A 23,626-nucleotide genomic window follows, 5' to 3' on the forward strand; every position below is an offset into this window, starting at 1 on the left:
TATTAAATTTCTACAACTTGATTTTCTTCGGCTTGTGACGTACCTTCCCCCTTAACGTCATAGACTGTCAGCCCTGACTGTAACACCTCTGCTTGCTTCATATACCCAGGGGGGTAGCCGAGAGTCCGCATCTGGAAGATGTAGGGAGGAACTTGCTTCTCATCGAGCCCAAGAGCTTCTCTTAGGGAGGTACTGTAAGAGATCGATGGAGAGAGACTTCAATCAATCAATCAAAAATAATTTAAGAGTCAAAGGTTTGCTCAAAGGTGCCGAGGCACAGAAGAAACAACTAAGTCCTAAGTCTTTACCCAACTAATACCTAATCTGGCTACAACCTGATTCTAGAGTTTCTAGATATAGGATTAAAACTATCAAACCATTCCAAAAACCAAATGTATACTTCTTTTTTACTTTCCAACCTCAGATTATATCTTCTATGATAACGCCCAATACCTTAGCTGTCCGGGTTTGAAGTTTGCAAAGCGTTGATCCACGGCTTCGTCTTTGTGGTAGCGTTTATTCATCATGGCATTCCCCTCATTCTGTTCCATGAACTCCTTCTTGGCCATGCTGATCTTGACCAGGTCCCTTGGCTGTCAAATGACAATAAAAAATCAAATTATTATTATTTTGGTTTTAAATCCAATTATTTTGGTTCCAATCCCACCCGAGTAATATTCCTGTGATTTGTTTTCACAGAACTCAGAAAGTAATAAGAGTGGCTTCTTAAAGACACTGGACACTTTTGGTAATTGTCAAAGACCAGTCCTCGCACTTGGTGTATCTCAACATATGCATAAAATAACAAACCTATGAAAATTTGAGCTCGATTGGTCGTCGGAGTTGCGAGATAACTACGAAAGAAAAAAACACCCTTGTCACACGAAGTTGTGTGCTTTCAGATGCTTGATTTCGAGACCTCAAATTCTAAACTTGAGGTCTCGAAATCAAATTCGTGGAAAATTACTGCTTTCTCAAAAACTACATTACTTCAGAGGGAGCCGTTCCTCGCAATGTTTTATACTATCAACCTCTCCTCATTACCTGTAGCAAGTAAGGTTTTATGATAATAATTATTTTGAGTAATTACCAGTAGTGTCCACTGCCTTTAAATAGTGCACATATCCGTCACTCAGTGATGCTCAAGGCTCTTTAACATACAGTATTCTCCTGCAAGGTAGGTGGGACTACCTTTAAAATATATGACACACTCACTTTACTTAGCACCATGTGATTGTTAACAAGGCGCAATATGCTGCCGATAAAACCAGGAACACCAGGGCCAACCCCTTCTCTTTTTGATGTGTGCACTGGGTTCTTTTACATGCATTACACAACACACATCACTGTATTCTTCCTCCCCGATACAATGAGGTCATCAATTTAAAGACAGTGGACACTAGTGGTAATTGTCAAAGACCAGTCTTCTCATTTGGTGTATATCAACATATGCATAAAATAACAAACCTGTGAAAAATTGAGCTCAATTGGCCGTCGAAGTTGCAAGATAATAATGAAAGAAAAAAACACTGTTGCGTCACTTGAAGTTGTGTGCTTTCAGATGCTTGATTTCGAGACCCTCAAAATCTGACTCTGAGGTTTTGAAATCAAATTCGTGGAAAATTACTTCTTTCTCAAAAACTATGTTACTTCAGAGGGAGCCGTTTCTCACAATGTTTTTATACTATCAACAGCTCCCCATTACTTGTTACCAAGTAAGGTTATACATGTATGCTAATAATTATTTTGAGTAATTACCAATAGTGTCCACTGTCTTTAAAAAAGAGGAATCAATATTTGATAAAAATTAAAAGCAATGATATTGTGGCGTGTTGTTGCCGAACGGTCTTGCACATCGTGATCAAGCTCTGGCGATTCTGAGCAGTAGAGTGTGGGTTCTTTACATATTTGTATCACTAAAACGTTTATTGCGGGAAATGGTACTGGAAATTATGCTCAAAATTAGCTTTTTTTCCGGTGGCTATTGTGCAATTTCCGATTCCAGCCCTGAAAAAGAATATCCTGCAGAGAAACGGACAAGATTTTCAAATACTGAAGTGAAGTGGTCAAAAGGCAAAGAAAGTTAAGACAAAGGATGGACTTACAACGGGACAGTCTCTCAGTGAGTGGTCCTCTTGTCCACAGTTCCAGCATGTGGCTTTACTTCTTTTTCTGTTGCAAAAAAAAAAATAAAAATAAAAATGATGCGGAAACAAACACGTGAAATGAGTCAAACTTTTCAAAACTTGAAGGCAGTTTACCAAAACTTGACTGTCAAGGCCCTTTTCTTTTGGGAAAAAAAGGGTTCTCCATGCAGGGTACCCGTCCCAAATTCCCAAATACGACCTTTTAAAAAAGTGTCGCCTGAACAAAATCATCAAGCGCCCAGACAAAATTTCCCCAAAAATTACTTACACGAACCACAGCTTAAAGCCATTGGACATTTTCGGTAAACAGTATTGTCCAAAGGCCCACACTTTCTGTATTTAGGCTCAATCTGTCATCGGAGTCGGGAGAAAATATCGGGAAAACCCACCCTTGTTTCTGCACGTTTCGCCGTGTCATGGCATGTGTTTAAAATAAATCCGTAGAACTCGATATCGAGATTTGATATTGTTTTAATGTTTTCTCAAAAATAAAGCATTTCATGGAACAATATTTCAAGAGAAGTCTTTCACCATTACCTTCTGTAAACTCTGTAAATTATTTGTAAATCTGTGAACTTTTTTTTCTTTTTTTCTGTTCCAAAAGTGTATAATGGCTTTAAATTCGCCTTAAAATCACACTCTAGGGTCAGTGGCTGGTACCAAAAAGTCAGCTATTTAGTAAGGGCATTTCGTCTGCATTTTTTCTTAGTGTTGGAATGCAACCTGACTACATTTTTGAGCGGAACCTTGTGTCCAAGACTCAATAATTGAGTTGCCCCCAAGAGAGATAATACTATTGTACATTGACAATCAGGGGACCGAGGTTGACAATCATGAAAATGAAAATGGCCTTGCCCTCTCAAATATGAAATTCCAGGTCTTCTTTTTAGAGAAAAAAAATGTAAATTACACTGGACACTATTGGTAATTGTCAAAGACCAGTCTTTTCACTAGGTGTATCTCAACATATGCACAAAATAACAAACCTGTAAAAATTTGAGCTCAATTGGTCGTCGAAGTTGAGAGATAATAACAAAAGAAAAAAACACCCTTGTCACATGAAGTTGTGTGCTTTCAGATGCTTGATTTCGGTCTCAATATCAAATTTGTGGACAATTACTTCTTTCTCAAAAACTATGTTACATCAAAGGGAGCTGTTTCTCACTATGTTTTATACCATCAACCTCTCCCCATTACTCGCTACCAAGTAAAGTGTTATTCTAATAATTATTTTGAGTAATTACCAATAGTGTCCACTGCCTAACAAAATCAATACTCACTGCCTCTGCTGGTTAGGTCTCTCCGTCTCATCAATGGGCAAGGCCTCGTGGAATATCACTGGGTAACTTAACATTATTCAGGAAACAAAATGTAATGTATTTTATACCGTTTTCATAAACCGACTGGGTTGGTGTAGTTGTATCTTTCCTCGCCTTCAACCTCAAGGACCTCGGTTCTAATCCCACCGAGGGCACTTAAAACTGTGTGGATTGGGTTTTTAGTCCCTACCTGACTGTATGGGTTTTCCCTGGAACAATTATTCAAGGTTTTCCTGCCACATCTAGAATTTAAACTTCCTTCTTTGTATTCTCTTTAAAGCCATTATACACTTTCGGTAAACAGTATTGTCCAAGTCCCACACTTCGTGTATCACAAGTTACATATAAAATAACAAACCTGTGAAAATTTAGGCTCAATCATAATAATGGGAAAACCCACTCTTGTTTCCGCGCGTTTCGCCGTGTCATGACATGTGTTTAAAATAAATCCGTAATTCTCGCTAACGAAAATTTATATTGTTTTAATGTTTTCTCAAAAAGTAAAGCATTTCATGGAACAATATTTCAAGAGAAGTCTTTCACCATTACCTTCTGTGAACCCTGTAAATTATTTGTAAATCTGGGACCTTTTTTTTCTTCTTTCTGTACCGAAAGTGTATAATGGCATTAACAGGTTCTTGGCTAGAATAGTGATTAAATTCACTTTGCTGAGAGTCCTTGGTCTTCACAACCAGAATAAACTAAAGGTTTGCTTGTATACTAAGTACCGGTAATGATTCTTAATAAGTGAAACCTAGCTAATTAATGTATTAAGTAATGACAACGTCACGAAGGGAAACCAGGCATTTTACAGCAAGTGACCTATTTATGTGTGCGCTCCTGAAGACTATTATTTTTAAAGAAAACAAATCATTTAAAAATACACAGGAATGCACACAATTATTTTTTTCAAATTATTATTTTTTTCTTTTCAAATTGAATTATTGTATAAAGATATAATAATTCAACCTCATGCGTGTCATGGCCTAGCTGTTAAGAGCACCGGATTCAAGCTGTGGTGTTTGATCAGCAGAGTGTGGGTTTGAGTCCCGGTCATGACACTTGTGTCCTTAAGCAAGACGCTTCACCATGATTGCTTCGTAAAGTTGGGGAGGCAATGCTTTCTGCTCTACCACCCAGGCTTCTGATGGATGATACCCAAGCCTACATCCGTATGGACTGTAAAGGGGGTAACACTGTTTCAGCCCCAAGAGTAGGTGGCAGCGACCCCTGAAACAAAAATTAACCATTGCAGCTCACACCTTGAAATGGTCTTCAGGTCTTGTGTGTCTGGCAACTTGCATAAAAACTAAAAACATTTAAAAAATAATTTTAATTTCTTGTTTAAAGGATTCGGGTACTTTTTCAAAATGTCCACAGATTTACATTAAACTTATAGGGTTTGACGATAATGATAGTGGAAAGCTTCCCGTCAAATATTACTAACTAAGGTTGTGTAGTTTTTGAGAAATGAATAAAACAAGTCACAAAATAATTTTGGTCTCATAAGACCAAAATTATTTTAGCATGTAAAATCCCCTTAAGCAGTTATGATATTATACCAAAACCATAGCATAACTGGTTAATACGTTTTTACACGCTAAAACTGAGACGAAAATTATTACTTTTACTCATTTTTTAAAAACTACAGCACCTCAGTAAGTAAAATTTCAAGGGAAGCTTTCTACTATCATAATCTTCAAACTGTGTAAGTTTAATGTAAATCTGTGTACATTGTGTTTTTTGTTAGGAAAAAGTACATAGACCCTTAAAATGCAGTCGCCCTAATTTGTTGATACTTTTGTTTGGGTGGTTGTTGATTACTTCTTATTTGGTTAGGATACACAGGAATGTCCCAGCCCTCAGTCACCTGTGGGTTACCGTTGACTAGCGGTCTGCCCATGCTGTCCAGGCAGAATCTCTGGTAATATTGCACGTTCCCCGTCAAAGTATACATTGCTAGATTCTCAAGATCTCTTTGTAGCGGCCTGGATGATCTCTGAAACGAGAAGGGGGGGGGGGAGAAAAATTAATATGAGTGAATGAGGAAAATACAGAACTGATTCCTACAACAAGGGTCCACTTTCAATAAGCCATTTTCATTAAATAAAAAATCTGAAAGAGAATAGGGAGGAGGAGAAAAAAATGTCAATAAGAGTCAACGAGGAAAAATCCAGAGGTTTACTTTCAATTAATCATTTTAAAACAATGAAAAACAATCACTAATGATCTCAAACTAAATCTGACTTACAGGCTGATATAATTGATGACCATCAATCATTTTACAAATTTGTAGTTAAAAATATGGTCACATTCCCATCCCACCCGAATAATATGCCTGTGGATTTTTTTTTTCAAAGAGCTGGGGAACGTACTGAGTATAACGTGCCAACCATAGAGTTATAAGAACTAAAGGGCGCACGAGTGATGCTTCGTGCACAAACGCCAAGGGACCGCAAGATGACAAGCACGTCATTCTGCACGCGCGTTGAATATGAAATACACGTTTGAGTTTTTTTTTATTGAACGCTCACGCGATGCTGTTTGTTCAACTTACAAAATGGCAGCACAAACACACACGCTGTGAGATGCCAGTTTTGTCAACTTAGAAAATGGCCGCCTGCGAGTATGCCGGAGCGCGTATATAGGCCAGTGCGCCCTCTAGTTCTTATTTATAACTCTATGGTGCCAACACACACCGGTGTATATGGGTAATGCCAAAATGGACATTCTTTTATTCCCGATGTAAATTTCCTCTAAAGTTATGTCACTTCAGAGGACGCTGTTTCTCACGATGTTTCATAATCAACAGCTCTCCATTGCTCGTTACCAATTAAGTTTGTTATGGGAACAATTATGTTGAGTAGTTACCAATAGCAACCGGTGCCTTTAAAGGGAAGGTACACTATTGGTAATTAATCAAAACAAATGTTGACTTAAAAACTGACTTAGTAACATACAATGGAGAGCTGTTGATAGTAAAACACATTGTGAGAAACGGCTCCCTCTAAAGTAGCATAGATTTTGAGTAAGAGGTAATTTTTCACTAAAATAATAAAAGACTTCTGGCCAGAAGTCTTTTATTCCTATCTGAAAGCCCACAAATTCGTCCAACAAGGGTGTTTTTTCTCTCATAAATTTCTCGCAACTTCGATGACCAATTTAGCTCAAATTTTCACAGGCTTGTTATTTTGTGCTTATGTTGGGATACACCAAGTGAGAACACTGGTCTTTGACAATTACCAAACGTGAACCTTCCCTTAAATCCATTCTGACTAATGCAAAACTAAATATCAGAGAGTAATAATTGCCAAGGATAGTTCTGAACACTGGTTTATCCTTCGATGACTGACTAATCAATGCTATCCATATAGATTTGAATGGCGGATGTGCTTTACATGCCTGCAACGTGGTATTTTATAGTCGAGTACAGCCGTACACGCAGTTTGAAGACATTGAACACTTCTGTGCCTGGTTGCTGTACCACACTAAACCTGAGCAAGTTAAAGACAGTGGACACTATTGGTAATTGTCAAAGACCAGTCTTCTCACTTGGTGTATCTCAACATTATATGCATAAAATAACAAACCTATGAAAATTTCAGCTCAATCGATCATCGAAGTTGCGAGATAATAATGAAAGAAAAAAACACCCTTGTCACACGAAGTTGTGTGCTTTCTGATGCTTGATTTCAAGACCTAAATCTGAGGCCACCTACTTCTGGGGCTGAAACAGGGTTACCCCCTTTACAGTCCATGGATGTAGGCTTGGGTATCATCCATCAGAAACCTGGCTGATAGAGCAGAAAGCACTACCTCCTCAACTTTTCGAAGCAATCATGGTTAAGTGTCTTGCTTAAAGGAACACGTTGCCTTGGATCGGACGAGTTGGTCAAAACAAAAGCGTTTGTAACCGTTTTTTATAAAATGCATATGGTTGGAAAGATGTTTTAAAAGTAGAATACAATGATCCACACAAGTTTGCCTCGAAATTGCGTGGTTTTCCTTCTACTGTGCGAACTAACATGGTCGGCCATTTATGGGAGTCAAAATTTTGACCCCCATAAATGGCCGACGTGTTAGTTGACAAGGTAAAAGGAAAACCACGCAATTTCGAGGCATGTTTGTGTGGATCATTGTATTCTACTTTTACAACATCTTTCTACCCATATGCATTTTATAAAAAACGGTTACAAACGCTTTTCAAAGACCAACTCGACCGATCCAAGGCAACGTGTTCCTTTAAGGACACAAGTGTTACGACTGGGACTCGGACCCACACACTGCTGATCAAACACAAGAGCTTGAATCCGGTGCCCTTAACCGCTAGGCCACGACACGCCAAGTTTATCAAAACTTGTTCTTAGAAACCCATCAGAATTTTCAATCACCAGTCACCAGTCATGTCAATAAGGTCTCTACTGTGTATAATTTGTCTCTTACTAAATCAAACTGTGCTGGTTGACTGTAGATGCTCTAGTCAAACATATTGTCCACGTTCACGGCTGGCATTTAAAGACAACTGTTATCTGTTGGTCATAGAGAAGAAAAACTACCAAGACGCTGAGTAAAATTGTCAGAGTCTCTCTGAGAGAGGCAGACCAGCTCATCTTGTATCCATATTGGATGAGGAAGAAAATCAGTTTGTAGCTCATTACACACAGTCTGCTGAGCCATGGATTGGCTACAACGATTTGGATGTAGAAGGAGTTTATACTTGGATAGATGGAAGTCCTGTTGGTTATGAAAGCTGGAAGCCTGGCTTCCCAGTCGGTGATGCCCACGGGGACCAGGACTGTATTCTGATGAATAATGGACCAGTATGGAAGGAGTACTGGTGCTATGCCGGGATGTATTCAGTGTGCAAGATGAAAAGATATACATTCTAAGCCTGGTCTGATGCTATGATTCTGCGCCATAAAGGTAAATATAAAAATTCACATCTTCGCTGAAAAGTAGAAGAAAGGAAATACAGCCTTTGTATTTCAAACTTCTTGTAGTCAAACTTCTTGTAGTCAAACTTCTTGTAGTCAAACTTCTTGTAGTCAAACTTCTTGTAGTCAAACTTCTTGTAGTCAAACTTCTTGTTGTCAAACTTCTTTTAGTCAAACTTCTTGTAGTCAAACTTCTTGTAGTCAAACTTCTTGTAGTCAAACTTCTTGTTGTCAAACTTCTTGTAGCTAAACTTCTTGTAGTCAAATTTCTTGTTGTCAAACTTCTTGTAGTCAAACTTGTAGTCAAACTTCTTGCATTCAAACTTCTTGTAGTCAAACTTCTTGTTGTCAAACTTCTTGTAGTCAAACTTCTTGTAGTCAAACTTCTTGTAGTCAAACTTCTTGTAGTCAAACTTCTTGTTGTCAAACTTCTTGTAGTCAAACTTCTTGTAGTCAAACTTCTTGTAGTCAAACTTCTTGTTGTCAAACTTCTTGTATTCTACTTTTACAACATCTTTCTACCCATATAACAAACTGTTACAAACGCTTTTCAAAGACCAACGCGACCAATCCAAGGCAACGTGTTCCTTTAAGACTACAAAATATTGGTTTGGACACTTTGTGCAAGTTCGCAGAGTGACAAATTACAAAGTCCATATAATTCATTTGACAGTGAAAGCGATGAAATGAAGTGTACATGTATGGTACAAATCCTTACCCAATTGGGGAATGAAATTGGTTAGCCTTGCATCTAAAGTGTGCTTGGAACAAAGCTGCGAAAATGTCAGGTTTTTAAATATGCATTAGAAACCCATTACAAAACCATTACCATTGTTTAAATAATCTATTTTATGGCAGTCATTTGGAAAAGTAGCCAACTTTCAACAGACACAAACAAATGATTAGCTGGCTTGATTTCACTGCTCTAACGAAACACCAATAATTTATTTTGGGTAAGTGGTGTTCCTTCAGTTCTTAAAAACTGAATGAATACCAAATGCCATTGCCAGTAGTATATAAAGACTGCGACAGGCACAACAAGGTAAAACTGTGGGAAAGGACTGGCGTATTGTTTGCAGCACATTATCAAAACTTGTTCTTTGAAACAAATGACGTGGAAAAGACAGAATCCATCAGAAGTTGTAATCACCAACAAACAGTCATGTCACTTTGGTCTCTACTGTGTATAATTTGTCTCTTACTAAATCAAACTGTGCTGGTTGACTGTAGATGCTCTGGTCAAACATATTGTCCACCTTCATGGCTGGCATTTAAAGACAACTGTTATCTGTTGGTCAGAGAGAAGAAAAACTACCAAGACGCTGAGCAACATTGCCAGAGTCTCTCTGAGAGAGGCAGACCAGCTCATCTTGTATCCATACTGGATGAGGAAGAGAATCAGTTTGTAGCTCAATACACAAAGTCAGTGCTTGGTCAGTATGAGGTGTTATGGATTGGCTATAATGGTTTGGATGTAGAAGGAGTTTATACTTGGATAGATGGAAGTCCTGTCGAATATGAAAGCTGGGCGCTTGGCTTTCCAGCTGGTAAGGATTGTACGTCGACATACTACACACTGTGGACAGACAGATGGTGCACAAACCCAACGTTCTCAATGTGCAAAATGCAAGGATACATTTTCTGAGGTAAGTTTTAGTAACAAATCCTAAACAAGAAATAACACTGAGTATTTATATACTGCTGATACATTCCAAAAAGTCAGCTCTTAGTCAGGATGCATAACGGAACATAGTACGCACAGAGGATAAAAAAATAAACATTCACCACTGTGATTTAAGACAATAAAACATCAGATAAAGACTATATAATTAGCTATCAGATCAAAGTTTTGCAGTGATTGAATAAAACAGTATTTTCCTGTATGGACACCCCACTTTCCCAAAATGAGCTGTCCCTGTACTAAGTCAATGGCCATATGTTTACGTTAACACGCGCTCGCACACACAACATACGGAAAGGGTTATGCTACAAAACTATGGACAGCGTATGTTCCGTTCTAGGGCAACAGGTTACAGGTATCCAATCATCAACATCGTTACATGAACCATGGAGGAAGGAATAGAAGGAGCTCGAACGAAGGGACATCAAAAGTCGAACCTGCGGTACCGCGGTCGTTTAATAACACCTCGTAATCACCGCCATACCTTACACAGACAATGGGTGAACTGGCGTATGTGAGTTTGTGCGTGCGCACTTGGTTCTTCACTCAACCATGGTGTCGTATGTCGTATGGATATACTACAGAAAACCAACTTTTTTGAGACCTGATAAAAATTGTGTACACTTGTGCTCACCAAATCGAAAAACACAATTGAATACCAACCACCCTCGTGTGCTAATACCCAAATTTTGAACCACCGCTAGTGACCGGAAAGTCAAAAAAATGAAAAAAATATGCCATGATGTTTCAGTGAAACACCACAAATAATAAATGAAAACGTGTGTATTCAAAATTCTTGTCTCCAATGATTCAACTTTACACGAAGGCAACGATGCAGAGCGGCCGTCCAGCTGGAGGTCTCCTATCTTTTTCCACTGGTTAGACGGGGGCATTGTCAGGGTATTCTTTTGTTACTCTGCGGTTTTGCGGGTCGTTCGAGCTCCTTCTATTCCTTCCTCCATGCATGAACGGACAGATAAACTGTTCAGCTTCAAGAAGCCGTTTGGTCCAGGCAACTGCGCGGCGCAGTTCACGAGTTATGGCAAGTTATGTAAAACGAGCAGTGGCAATTTCGATAGTTTTTCACTCCCCGCCATAGGCCCGAGAAAGAAAGTCAATTTGTTTAAGTAAAAATAGCAACAAGTTCCCTATTATATAGATCTAAACAATGTACATGAATTGAAAAAGAGTAAGTTCTTCTTCAAAATACTTATCGATCCATAAATCTCACTTGTTGCAATCTCCAGTTGTTACGGATTTTGTAAGAAATTATGCATTTTAAAAGTCTATTTTGTGCGTATTCCGGGCCAGACAAAAAAACGCTCAATGCAAATGAGTGCTATGTTCCATTATGCTGAGTCATGGATTGACTGCAATGATTTGGATGTAGACTCGGGATTGTATCTTGTTGGATGTGGAGTCACTATGCAAATTATGCAATGATAAATGTTGGAAAAATAACATTATTCAGTGTGCAAGATGGAAAGAAAACTCCTTCTGAGCCAGCCTGTAAACCTCGTGAGATTTTCTCCCTAAACTTTGATGTAAGTTGAGAATTGTTTCATTCAGTTGGATTGATGACATGAAAAAGCTGCACATTGCATATAACAAATTTAAAGGTACATCGTTTGATTCTTGTTTAATAGTCTTACTAAATCAAACTATGCTGTTTTGCATCTCAAAAAATACACGCTTCCTTTGTGAAATGGAATAGTCTAAATTTCGCGACAGTCAATTGAACACGTGACCCGTCATGCCCAAGTTTCTGAAACTTGTCTCCACTCTGTATTACATGCTGATGAATGTATGCAAGCTTTTCTATTTTATAATCAACACACAATAAATCTGCACAAAAAAATGCCCTGCCTACATACCCACCTTATTTTGAGATGGCGTGGAATCAGAAACAAAATATTTTAATTATTTTACTCTAACATTTTGCTTAAAGACATTGGACAGTACAAACCTGTGAAAATTTTAACTCAATTGGTCGTCGAAGTTGGGAGAATTTAATGAAAGAAAAAAAACCTTGTCACACGAAGCTGTGTGCATTTAGATAGTTGATTTTGAGACCTCAAGTTCTATATCTGAGGTCTCGAAATCAAATTTGTGGAAGATTACTTCTTTCTCAAAAACTATGTCACTTCAGAGGGAGCCCTTCCTCACAATGTTTTATACCATCAACCTCTCCCAATTACCCGTCACCAAGAAAGGTTTTATTCTAATAAATATTTTGAGTAATTTCCAATAATGTCCACTGCCTTTAACAATTTACACCAAGTGTTTATTCTCTATGGCTTTAAGGCGTTAAGCCGCACTCGATAGACTTACCCTTGACAAAATTAGCCGGCATTCAATTTGCCCTAGCAACAACTCACATTGAAAAATAAGCATTTAAGAAATTGTTACTTTGTATGGCCTGACGTACTCGCAACAACCAATGAGAGTAACGCTCGTCGGTGCGTGAAAGATTTCCAGGCTGCGACAGGTACATATAGATCAAGATGCTTTGGGAACACTAATGGTGACTTTCATAACGCTGGCAGTGGGTTATCAAACAGTTGATGTGATCATTAAAAAAAAAAAAAAAAAAAAACCAGTTTTTGTTGATAGGTTGGCTACATGAATGCATTGTTTCTCTTCGACTTGACAATCAGCAACACAACAACAAAAGTTTATAACTTTCACTAGAACATAAAGAGATAAATCTCGAAAGGACATCATCAGATGCAGCCATCAAGAAGAGAAATATCTTTGACTAAAATACCATAGAGATTGAAGTTATCATCAACCACCAGCCATGTCACTTTGGTCTCTGCTGTGTATAATTTGTGTCTTACTAAATCAAACTGTGCTGGTTGACTGTAGATGCTCTGGTCAAACATATTGTCCACGTTCATGGCTGGCATTTAAAGACAACTGTTATCTGTTGGTCAGAGAGACGAAAAACTACCAAGACGCTGAGCAACATTGTCAGAGTCTCTCTGAGAGAGGCAGACCAGCTCATCTTGTATCCATATTGGATGAGGAAGAGAATCAGTTTGTAGCTCAATACACAAAGTCAGTGCTTGGTCAGTATGAGGTGTTATGGATTGGCTACAATGATTTGGATGTAGAAGGAGTTTATACTTGGATAGATGGAAGTCCTGTCGGTTATGAAAGCTGGAGGCCTGGCTACCCAGTTGGTATTGACCATGGGAGTCAGGATTGTACAGCATCATACGACACACTGTGGACGGATGCCTGGTGCACAAATCCAACGATCTCAATGTGCAAAATGCAAGGATACATTTTCTGAGGTAAGTATTTTTAGTAACAATCCTAAACAAGAAATAACACAGAGTATTTATATTCTGTTTGTGCATTCCCTAAAGTCATTTCTTGGTCAGGATGCTGAGCCATAGATTAACTACTGTAACAGTGATTTGGATGTAGACTCAGGATTGAATCTTGTTGGATGTCAAGTCACTATGAAAGGAATGCAATGGTAACTTTTGGAGAATAACATTATTCAGTGTAAAAGATGGAAAGGAAACTCCTTCTGAGCATGTAAACCTTGTGAGATTTTCTCCCTACACTAAATGTAAGTTGAGAATTGTTTATGTTAGTTGGATTGAGGACAGGAAAAAGCTGCAATTTGCTGGAAAACAATTTAAAGGTATTATGTGTGATTCTTAGGAAGAAACACTAAATAAATAGTAAACTTGCGGGTACAACCTTGTGTAAATCTCTTTTATGGGAGTGCTGGCTCTGAAAAGAGCCAGTGTGGTCTTAACGTTTCGAACAGTATACTCTGCTCATCTTAAAGGAACACGTTGCCTTGGATCGGACGAGTTGGTCTATGAAAGGCGTTTGAAACCGTTTGTTATGAAATGCAGATGGTTAGAAAGATGTTTTAAAAGTAGAATATAATGATCCACACAAGTATCACTCAAAATTGCACGGTTTTCATTTTACGTTGCGAACTAACACCGTCGGCCATTTATGGGAGTCAAATTTTTGACTTCCATAAATGGCCGACCCTGTTTGTCGACGAGGTAAAACGAAAACCACGCAATTTCAAGGCATATTTGTGTAGATCATTGTATTCTACTTTTAAAACCTCTTTCAAACCATATCGATTTTATAACAAATGGTTACAGGACGCTTTTCAAAGACCAACTCGACCGATCCAAGGCAACGTGTTCCTTTAAGGAGAAAGCTGGGTGATTCTTGTTTAGTCAAAGCTATGAATCTAGTAATGAGTTTTTGGCATAAGCCCCCTGGCAACAGTTACTATTTTTTTTTTGTAATCCCAGGCATTTGTTGCTAACTTGATAACACTTATAAGTAATCTCAATTCCAACCAAAGATAAATGAACTTGAAGTCATCATGGGTACCCAACAGACTTTTGATGTGTGGATGTCAAAAACTTAAAAGGGTTCAGTTCTTTTATTTGAGTTCAATGACTTCAGTGAACTTAAGCCCTCCCCTCAAATAATCCTACAACATTTTCTGTTACATTCAGACCGATTCATACTGGATGCGAATGTCAACAAGAACTGAATCTTGAATGTGAAAATGTGATTTCTTCAAAATTTGACTCCGCAGTGATGACATCTTTCTGTTTACTTTCAACTTATTTTCAGTTATGAAATAGATAAGGGTATGTTCATGGGGCATGAGGGTCTTGCGATTGATTTCAAATATTATATACAGCCAGATGAAAGGGTTTAAAGTCACCTGGAAGTGGTATTTTTTTCAAAATAAAGCTTTTGTCACTAATATATGTGTTTTGATGAGTGGAATGTGAATAAACAGTTAACTAAGGTTTTAAAAAATCAGTTCTTACGTTATTTACAAATTTAAGAGTAGACCCCGACCCGAGAGGGCGCTGTTCGTGACGTCAATCGAGGCAGACTTTGCCTGTAATGCGTAGAGTAAACACTATTGCAAAGTACATGTACGGACCAAGTCGTGAGTTTGTACGTTTCAGAAAAAAAAATGTTTGTTTTTTTCCGGCAATGCCGACCAGGTGTATTGCTGCTGAATGCAGAAAAACACTTTTTGAAATGTACCAACTCACGACTTGGACGTACATGTACTTTGCACGTGTGTTTACTATACGCATTGCAGGCAAAGTCTGCCTCGATTGACGTCACAAAAGGGGTAGGCGGAGTCAGCCCCAAAAACAACTTTATATATTTTTTTAACATATAAATCGTGACAAACAATTACTAAAAAAATTGTTTTATTGTTCGTAAGCATATTATAATTTCCAGGTGACTTTAAGGACAGAAATAATTATTCAAATGTCGCAGTAATATAAGGTTTAGGCTATGCACCATGTCCTTACTGCCCTATATACCCTGCACGAACCTAATGATTTTCTAAGCCTCCATTTTGACTTTAACTATCTCATCTTTTAAACACGATCCAGAAAAAATTCTTTTCAAATTGCTTTGCGAGTAATCAATTAAAATAGATTGGGCGTTTCATGGGGGCTGCACGAGTTTGCATAATTAAGTCCAATAGAAATCAACCACCAAGACGTAGGACTGATTTACCTAAATCCTGTAACAAGAATACTAAGCAAGCTTGCCTCATATCTATTATTTATTTATTCATCTATTTATTTCGCTTTTTCTTGCTTTGTTTTCTATGTTTCTTCCTTTTGCTCTTGTCTAAGTTTGTCTGTTTTGATATAAATATTGGCTTTGTGTGGTTTTCCTTTGAAACTTTTGTGCAGGTATTTTGTGTGTGTTGTATTTTGGTTTATCCCATTTCATTGTCTTTTCTCTCCTTGTTATGTATGTATTTTTGACATGTTTTTATTTGAAATAACATCAATTTATCAATCAATCAATCAATCAATCAATCAATCAATCAATCAATCAATCAATCAATCAATCAATCAATCAATCAATCAATCAATCAATCAATCAATCAGTCTTTAAGCTTGATGGAATGCAGCTTGTGCTGTTATAATCTGCACAATCTGTAAGTTAACTGTCATTAGTAGTTGGAAGGACGCTTGCCTTATTTCATAAATGCTAACAACTAATTTCCCATTTAAATCTGGAGAAACAAAAAGACATTATTATTATTGAGTGTGCGACAAACACAATGTACCTTCATACTACTGTCTACAAAGAACATAAGTTTTGATCCCTGTAGGCAAAAGAGGTCTTTAGTTGCAAAAAAAATAAAAATAAAAAATAACACAAATCCTGACCTACAGACTCTAATTCTTACGTGGCTCTAAATCAGGGTGTATAAATGAGAGTTGTAAAAGTTAACTAAGTAGAAAAAAGGGAAAAAATCAACTCAAAATATACAAGACACTTTCTTCAAGCCATTTCGTTTGCAATGTTATTTGTATTTTTTTAGATTAAAATTATTCTATGGTACACACCTACTTGCCTAATTGAAGCCAGTGAAATCAGTTGGCCTTGTATCTTCAGTATGTTGAAAAGAAGTGCTGCACTGATGGCAAATTTTAATCAATATGCAGTGGAAGCATTTTACAAAATCAGAACCATTTCTTAATTGATAATCTATATATACCACAGTAACTTGAAAAAGTAGCCATCTTGCAATGGACAAACACAAGAAACAGTTACCTTGGTTTTACTGCTCTAACCGAACGTCATCAATTTTTGGGGGAATAACGAATGGTAGTGCGACACGTCTGCACCAAGCACAACAAAGCAATACTTTGGGAACATGACTGAGAATTATTGTGTGCAGAATATTATTAATACTTGTTTTTTGAAACATATGATGTGTTTAAAAGAGAGAACCCAACGGGAGTTGCAGCCATCAACCACCAGTCATGTCACTTTGGTCTCTACTGTGTATAATTTGTGTCTTACTAAATCAAACTGTGCTGGTTGACTGTAGATGCTCTAGTCAAACATATTGTCCACCTTCATGGCTGGCATTTAAAGACAACTGTTATCTGTTGGTCAGAGAGAAGAAAAACTACCAAGCCGCCGAGCAACACTGTCAGAGTCTCTCTGAGAGAGGCAGACCAGCTCATCTTGTGTCCATACTGGATGACGAAGAGAATCAGTTTGTAGCTCAATACACAAAGTCAGTCCTTGGTCAGTATGAGGTGTTATGGATTCTGGTAATGAACTATGGATTGGCTACAATGATTTGGATGTAGAAGGAGTTTATACTTGGATAGATGGAAGTCCTGTTGGTTATGAAAGCTGGGCGCCTGGCTTTCCAGCTGGTTCTGCTAACGGGAATCAGGATTGTACGTCGACATACTACACACTTTGGACGGACAGATGGTGCACAAACCCAACAATCTCAATGTGCAAAATTCAAGGATACATATTCTGAGGTAAGTTTTAATAGCAAATCCAACACAAGAAATAACACAGAGTATTTATATACTGTTGATTCATTCGATAAAGTCATTTCTTGGTCAGGATGCTAAGACATGGATTGACGACAGTGATTTTGATGTAGACTCGGGATTGTAACTTGTTGAATGTGAAGTCACTATGGAAGGAATGCAATGGTAGCCGGTGGAGAAACACATTATTCAGTGTAAAAGATGGAAAGGAAACTCCTCTGAGCATGTAAACCTTTCAAGATTTTCTCCCTATCACTAAATGTAAGTTGAGAATTGTTTATTTTAGTTGGATTGAGGACAGGAGAAGCTGTAATTTACATGAAAACAATTTAAAGGTATTATGTGTGGTTCTTAGGAAGAAACACTAAAGAAATAGCAAACTTGCGAGTACAACCTTGTGTAAATCTCTTTAGAGTGATTGCTGGCTCTGAAAAGAGCCGGTGTGGTCTTGACGTTTCGAACAAGTAGACTGTGCAAGTCTAGCGCGCACCGGGGCGAGAAAACACGACAAAAGAAAAACTTATTTTTGATCGAATCAAATCTTTGATTGCTTTAAATTATTAAAGTATTGCACTCGTCTTCGACTCGTGCAATATTGACATAGCTCGTGCAATATATCCTTGTATCCCCCTCAAAGCCATCCAATATTATATAAGTAAGGCCAGGTGTAATGCAATATGTTCATGATACGCACCCACTATCTCTTTGTTTACTTTTTAGCACTAACCTGGTGATATTACTGAGACTGTAGTTTGGTTAGAGTTAAATCTGCTCTAAACACAATCCAAGAAGATTTTCCATCATCAAGGGCACATGTTAATCAATACACTTCTAGGAATCTAATTGGCGCTGCACGCATGTGCATGATATCAATTAAGCACCATAGAAATCAGCAACTGATATGAAAGACCAGATTTTCAAAAATCTTTAGAGTTTATTTTTTTAAACAGTCAGCTTCGAGATGCCACCGATGCCAGTCCTTTCAATCGTTGGATACAAATTTGCTGAAAAATCTATAGCTGAGACTGGATAAAACATTTAAAGAGTCGCTGGTTGATGATAAAACAAAAAAAATGTTAAACTGAAATCTTTGGAAAATAATAGATTATTAAAACAGTTGTTACATGATGCCTATTTGTACATAATACTATGTACAGATAATTGTGTGTTTGGATGCTATGTAAAGTTGTACTAGAGACAGAAATTGAAGCCCTCAACCACCAGTCATGTCACTTTGGTCTCTACTGTGTATAATTTGTGTCTTACTAAATCAAACTGTGCTGGTTGACTGTAGATGCTCTGGTCAAACATATTGTCCACGTTCATGGCTGGCATTTAAAGACAACTGTTATCTGTTGGTCAGAGAGAAGAAAAACTACCAAGCCGCTGAGCAACATTGCCAGAGTCTCTCTGAGAGAGGCAGACCAGCTCATCTTGTATCCATACTGGATGAGGAAGAGAATCAGTTTGTAGCTCATTATGGTAATAATATATGGATTGGCTACAATGATTTGAATGTAGAAGGAGTTTATACTTGGATAGATGGAAGTCCTGTTGGTTATGAAGGATGGGGGTCTGGCTTCCCAGTTGGCGATGCTTACGGGAATCAGGATTGTATAGTGACATACAAAAGAACAACGTGGAAGGAGTACTTCTGTTCACAAATTATGTTTTCAATGTGCAAAATGCAAGGATACATTTTCTGAGGTAAGTTTTAGTAACAAATCCTTAATAAGAAATAACACTGAGTATTTATATACTGTTCGTACATTCCATAAAGTCAGTCCTTGGTCAGGATGCTAAGCCATGGATTAACTACTGTAACAGTGATTTGGATGTAGACTCAGGATTGTATCTTGTTGGATGTCAAGTCACTATGAAAGGAATGCAATGGTAACTTTTGGAGAATAACATTATTCAGTGTGCAAGATGGAAAGGAAACTCCTTCTGAGCATGTAAACCTTATGAGATTTTCTCCCTACACGAAATGTAAGTTAAGAATTGTTTATGTTAGTTAGATTGAGGACAGGAAAAAGCTGCAATTTACTGGAAAACAATTTAAAGGTATTATGTGTGATTCTTAGGAAGAAACACTAAATAAATAGTAAACTTGCGGGTACAACCTTGTGTAAATCTCTTTTATGTGAGTGCTGGCTCTGAAAAGAGCCAGTGTGGTCTTAACGTTTCGAACAGTATAATCTGCTCATCTTAAGGAGAAAGCTGGGTGATTCTTGTTTAGTCAAAGCTTATGAATCTAGTAATGAGCTTTTGGCATAAGCCCCCTAGCAACAGTTACTAGGTGGTTTTTTTAATCCTAGGCATTTGTTGCCAACTTGATAACACTTATAAGTAATCTCAATTCCAACCAAAGATAAATGAACTTGAAGTCATCATGGGTAACCAACAGACTTTTGATGTGTGGATGTTAAAAACTTAAAAGGGTTCAGTTCTTTTATTTGAGTTCAAAGACTTCAGTGAACTTCAGCCCTCCCCTCAAATAATCCTACAACATTTTCTGTTACATTCAGACCCATTCATACTGGATGCGAATGTCAACAAGAACTGAATCTTGAATGTGAAAATGTGATTTCTTCAAAATTTGACTCCTCCGCAGTGATGACATCTTTCTGTTTACTTTCAACTTATTTTCAGTTATGAAATAGATTAGGAAATGTTCATGGGGCACGAGGGTCTTGCGATTGATTTCAAAGATTATATACAGCCAGATGAAAGGGTTTAAGGATAAAAATTATTATCCAAATGCCAGCAATAATATAGGGTTTAGGGTTTAGGCTATGCACCATGTCCTTACTGCCCTATATACCCTGCACGAGCCTGATGATTTTCTAAGCCTCCATTTTGACTTTAACTATCTCATCTTTTAAACACGAACCAGAAAAAAATTCAAATCGCTTTGCGAGTAATCAATAAAAATAGATTGGGCGTTTCATTGGGGCTGCACGAGTTTGCATTTCTTGGTCAGGATGCTGAGCCATGGATTGGTTGCAGTGATTTGGATGTAGACTCAGGGTTGTATCTTTTTGGATTTGGAGCTGCTATGGAAGGAATTCAATGGTAACTGTTGGAGAATAACATTATTGGAAAGGCAACTCCTTCTGAGCCTATAAACCTTGTGAGATATTCTCCCTAAACATATGTAAGTTAAGAATTGTTTATTTTAGTTGGATTGAGGGCAGGAAAAAGCTACAATTTAAAGGTATGCTTTGTGATTTTTAGGAAGAAACTTTAAAGAAATAGTAAACTTGCGTAAATCTCTTTTGTGGGAGTGCTGGCTGTGAAAAGAGCTGGTGTGGTCTTGACGTTTCGAACAGTATACTCTGCTCGTCTTCAGGAGAAAGCTGGGTGATTCTTGTTTAGTCAAAGCTTATGAATCTAGTAATGAGTTTTTGGCATATGGGTTTTTTAATCCAATTCATTTGTTGCCAACTTGATAACACTTAAAAGTAAAATCACAGTATACTCCGCTTGCTTAGTGCAGCGCGTCCTGCACAAACCAATGCATAAAATGACAAATGTCTGTTCTTGAAAACTAAAGTCTATCTAGGTCACACAAATTATCCCTTCCTGAAAACTAAACAAAGAGTAGTCGTTTTTGGCCCTGTGCCAGCGCTATGTAATACAATGTAAAAATTGGCAAATCTACAATGCAAGTGTGGCTGTTCATGAAGAACCAAAAGTAAGAGTTTGGTAAAACTTGTGCAAATTAGTTTAATTAGACAAATGCTACGATTTTATCACTGGAAACTTGGGGAGACGTCACTATTATAACAACCCAAATGAAAAAAAAACGATTTGCCAAAAGTGGTGATTTTTTAAAGAATTGCCTCATCGTGAAAAGTTCAAAACACTTTACAACAGAGACGAAGTGTGACTCCTCCGCAGTGATGACATCATTTTTTGAATACCTTCAACTTCTTACATGATTTTCTAAGCCTCCACTTTTACTTTTAATGATCTCATCTAAACACGATCCATACAAATTCTCTAGAATTCTCTGGAATTCAGTCCAAAAGTTCTCTAGAATTCAGACAATTTAATTATCTCATCTAAACACGATCCATAAAAGGTCCCTAGAATTCAGGTGACAAGGAATCAATACAAAGAGCTTAGGCGTTTTATGGGAGCTGCACCTGTGTGAATCAAACAAATTACATGTAAATGCCATCAAAATCAAACACCTTATATAGGACAGATTTGCCCAAATCCTGTAACAAGCATAAAACCGAGCCTGCCTCATAATACCAGTCATTAAGCTTGTAATGTTATACTCTGCACACTGTCAGTAAAGCGGTTGGAAGGACGCTATTTCATGAAGGCTTAGAACTAATTTAAATTAGAATCTGGAGAAACTTAGAGACGTACTAAGTAAGATACCTGATATTAATGCATACAGCTTGCACTGAGAAAAGTAACTTCATTACTGTGGGCACAGAGAGGTTTGAGTTGCAGTCATCAACCACCAGTCATGTCACTTTGGTCTCTACTGTGTATAATTTGTCTCTTACTAAATCAAACTGTGCTGGTTGACTGTAGATGCTCTGGTAAAACATATTGTCCACGTTCATGGCTGGTATTTAAAGACAACTGTTATCTGTTGATCAGAGTAAGATATAACTACCATGCTGCTGAGCAACATTGCCAGAGTTTCTCTGAGAGAGCTAATCTTGTATCCATACTGGATGAGGAAGAGAATCAGTTTGTAGCTCAATACACAAAGTCAGTTCTTGGTCAGTATGAGGTGTTATGGATTGGCTACAATGATTTGGATGTAGAAGGAGTTGGAAAGATGGAAGTCCTGTCAGTTATGTAAGCTGGGCGCCTGGCTTTCCAGCTGGTAAGGATTTAGTCAGGTAGCTTAGCGAATGGATGTGGACGTTCCGGACAAAAGCACCAAATTTTGTCCATGTGTTCCTTAATACCTAAGCTTTGCATTTTTGATAGGAACCACCTCACAAAGACGTATTATGGCGGCCATCTTGGATTTCCAAGATGGCCGCCATTTAAAAACCTGTTTTTGCCAGTATCTCACCTCCTGAGTCACCTAGGATCACAATTATGGTGTCTAGATATACATTTCCATGGTCAAGGAATACATCTTCACCACTTAGAAAAGCAACAGTGCTTTTTTTTCTTTGTATGGCGGCCATCTTGGATTTTTAAGATGGTAACCATATGAAAAACCCATATTTGCCGGTATCTCGCCTCCAAAATTACATAGAATCACAAATAGTGTGTCCAAATATATATTTCCATGGTCAATGGATCCAACTGTACCACTCAGAAGAGCAGCAGTGCCTTCTTTCTTTTATAAAGCGGCCATCTTGGGTTTTCAAGATGGCTCCAAATGAAGAAAACACACATTTTATCAATATCTCACCTTCTAAATCACTTATAACCACAATTTTGGTGACCAAATATACATTTTCATGGTCGATGAATTTAGTTGTACCACTCAGAATAGACCTTTCTTTTGACACGTCACGAGTCACGTGACAAAACAATTCCACCATCTTGGTTGGCAAAAGTTTGTTTACTTGTGTGTAAATGTATACAGATACGAACTTTACAATCGAATAATCATGGTTCTTAGCCGCTGTTGCTGCAAAAATTGGTTCGGATCAAAAGAAGGGTTAAAGTTCTTTCGCTTCCCTGAAGTTGACAAGTGTCAGGATCAAAATAAAGCGTGGATAGATGCCGAAACACGTCCGCCAGCGCAACAGGCATAAGATTGGCAACCTTCACGACATGATGATCATGATATTCATGACCGGATAGGCATGCATGATAGCCCACCTTGTTGAGCTGTTAATGGCTCCGCTTTTAACATCGGTCTCATCACTGACAGTGATGAGACCGATGTTAAAAGCGGAGCCATTAACAGCTCAACAAGGTGGGCTACATGCATGCATGCATGGTGTGACCACTTTGTGTCCGGTAAATCATTCATTATTTCCATGTTATTGTTAGCAAGTAGAAGTACAGACTCTAGTCTATGTTGTTAGTTAGCGTTTTCCTCGATAGTTGGATTATTCATATTGGAAAGAATGTCACACAGAACTGCCAGTTTTCTCATAATAATAAATTTGAGACATCACACATTTTCTTCCTGTTCCATCTACCTCCCAAAAATGGTTTAGAGAATTATATAGAGAATAGTGCATTTTTTCTTTCATTT

The 23,626-nt window shown here is 37.8% G+C and overlaps 1 protein-coding gene across 1 annotated transcript in view; it reads right to left on the reverse strand.

Annotated features, from left to right (window-relative positions):
- LOC139938368 (zinc finger CCHC domain-containing protein 8-like) overlaps positions 1–23,626 on the reverse strand; it is a 69,333-nt gene that overhangs the window by 5,087 nt on the left and 40,620 nt on the right. Inside the window, exons 5-9 of the mRNA XM_071933836.1 lie at positions 5,311–5,465; positions 3,428–3,493; positions 2,106–2,172; positions 454–593; positions 44–192 (exon numbers count right to left, since the gene is read on the reverse strand). Of these exons, the coding sequence (XP_071789937.1) occupies positions 44–192; positions 454–593; positions 2,106–2,172; positions 3,428–3,493; positions 5,311–5,465 (577 nt within the window). The remainder of the gene's footprint in view (positions 1–43; positions 193–453; positions 594–2,105; positions 2,173–3,427; positions 3,494–5,310; positions 5,466–23,626) is intronic.

Source organism: Asterias amurensis, chromosome 6 (genome assembly GCF_032118995.1).
Source record: "Asterias amurensis chromosome 6, ASM3211899v1".
NCBI classification, from domain to species: Eukaryota; Metazoa; Echinodermata; class Asteroidea; order Forcipulatida; family Asteriidae; genus Asterias; species Asterias amurensis.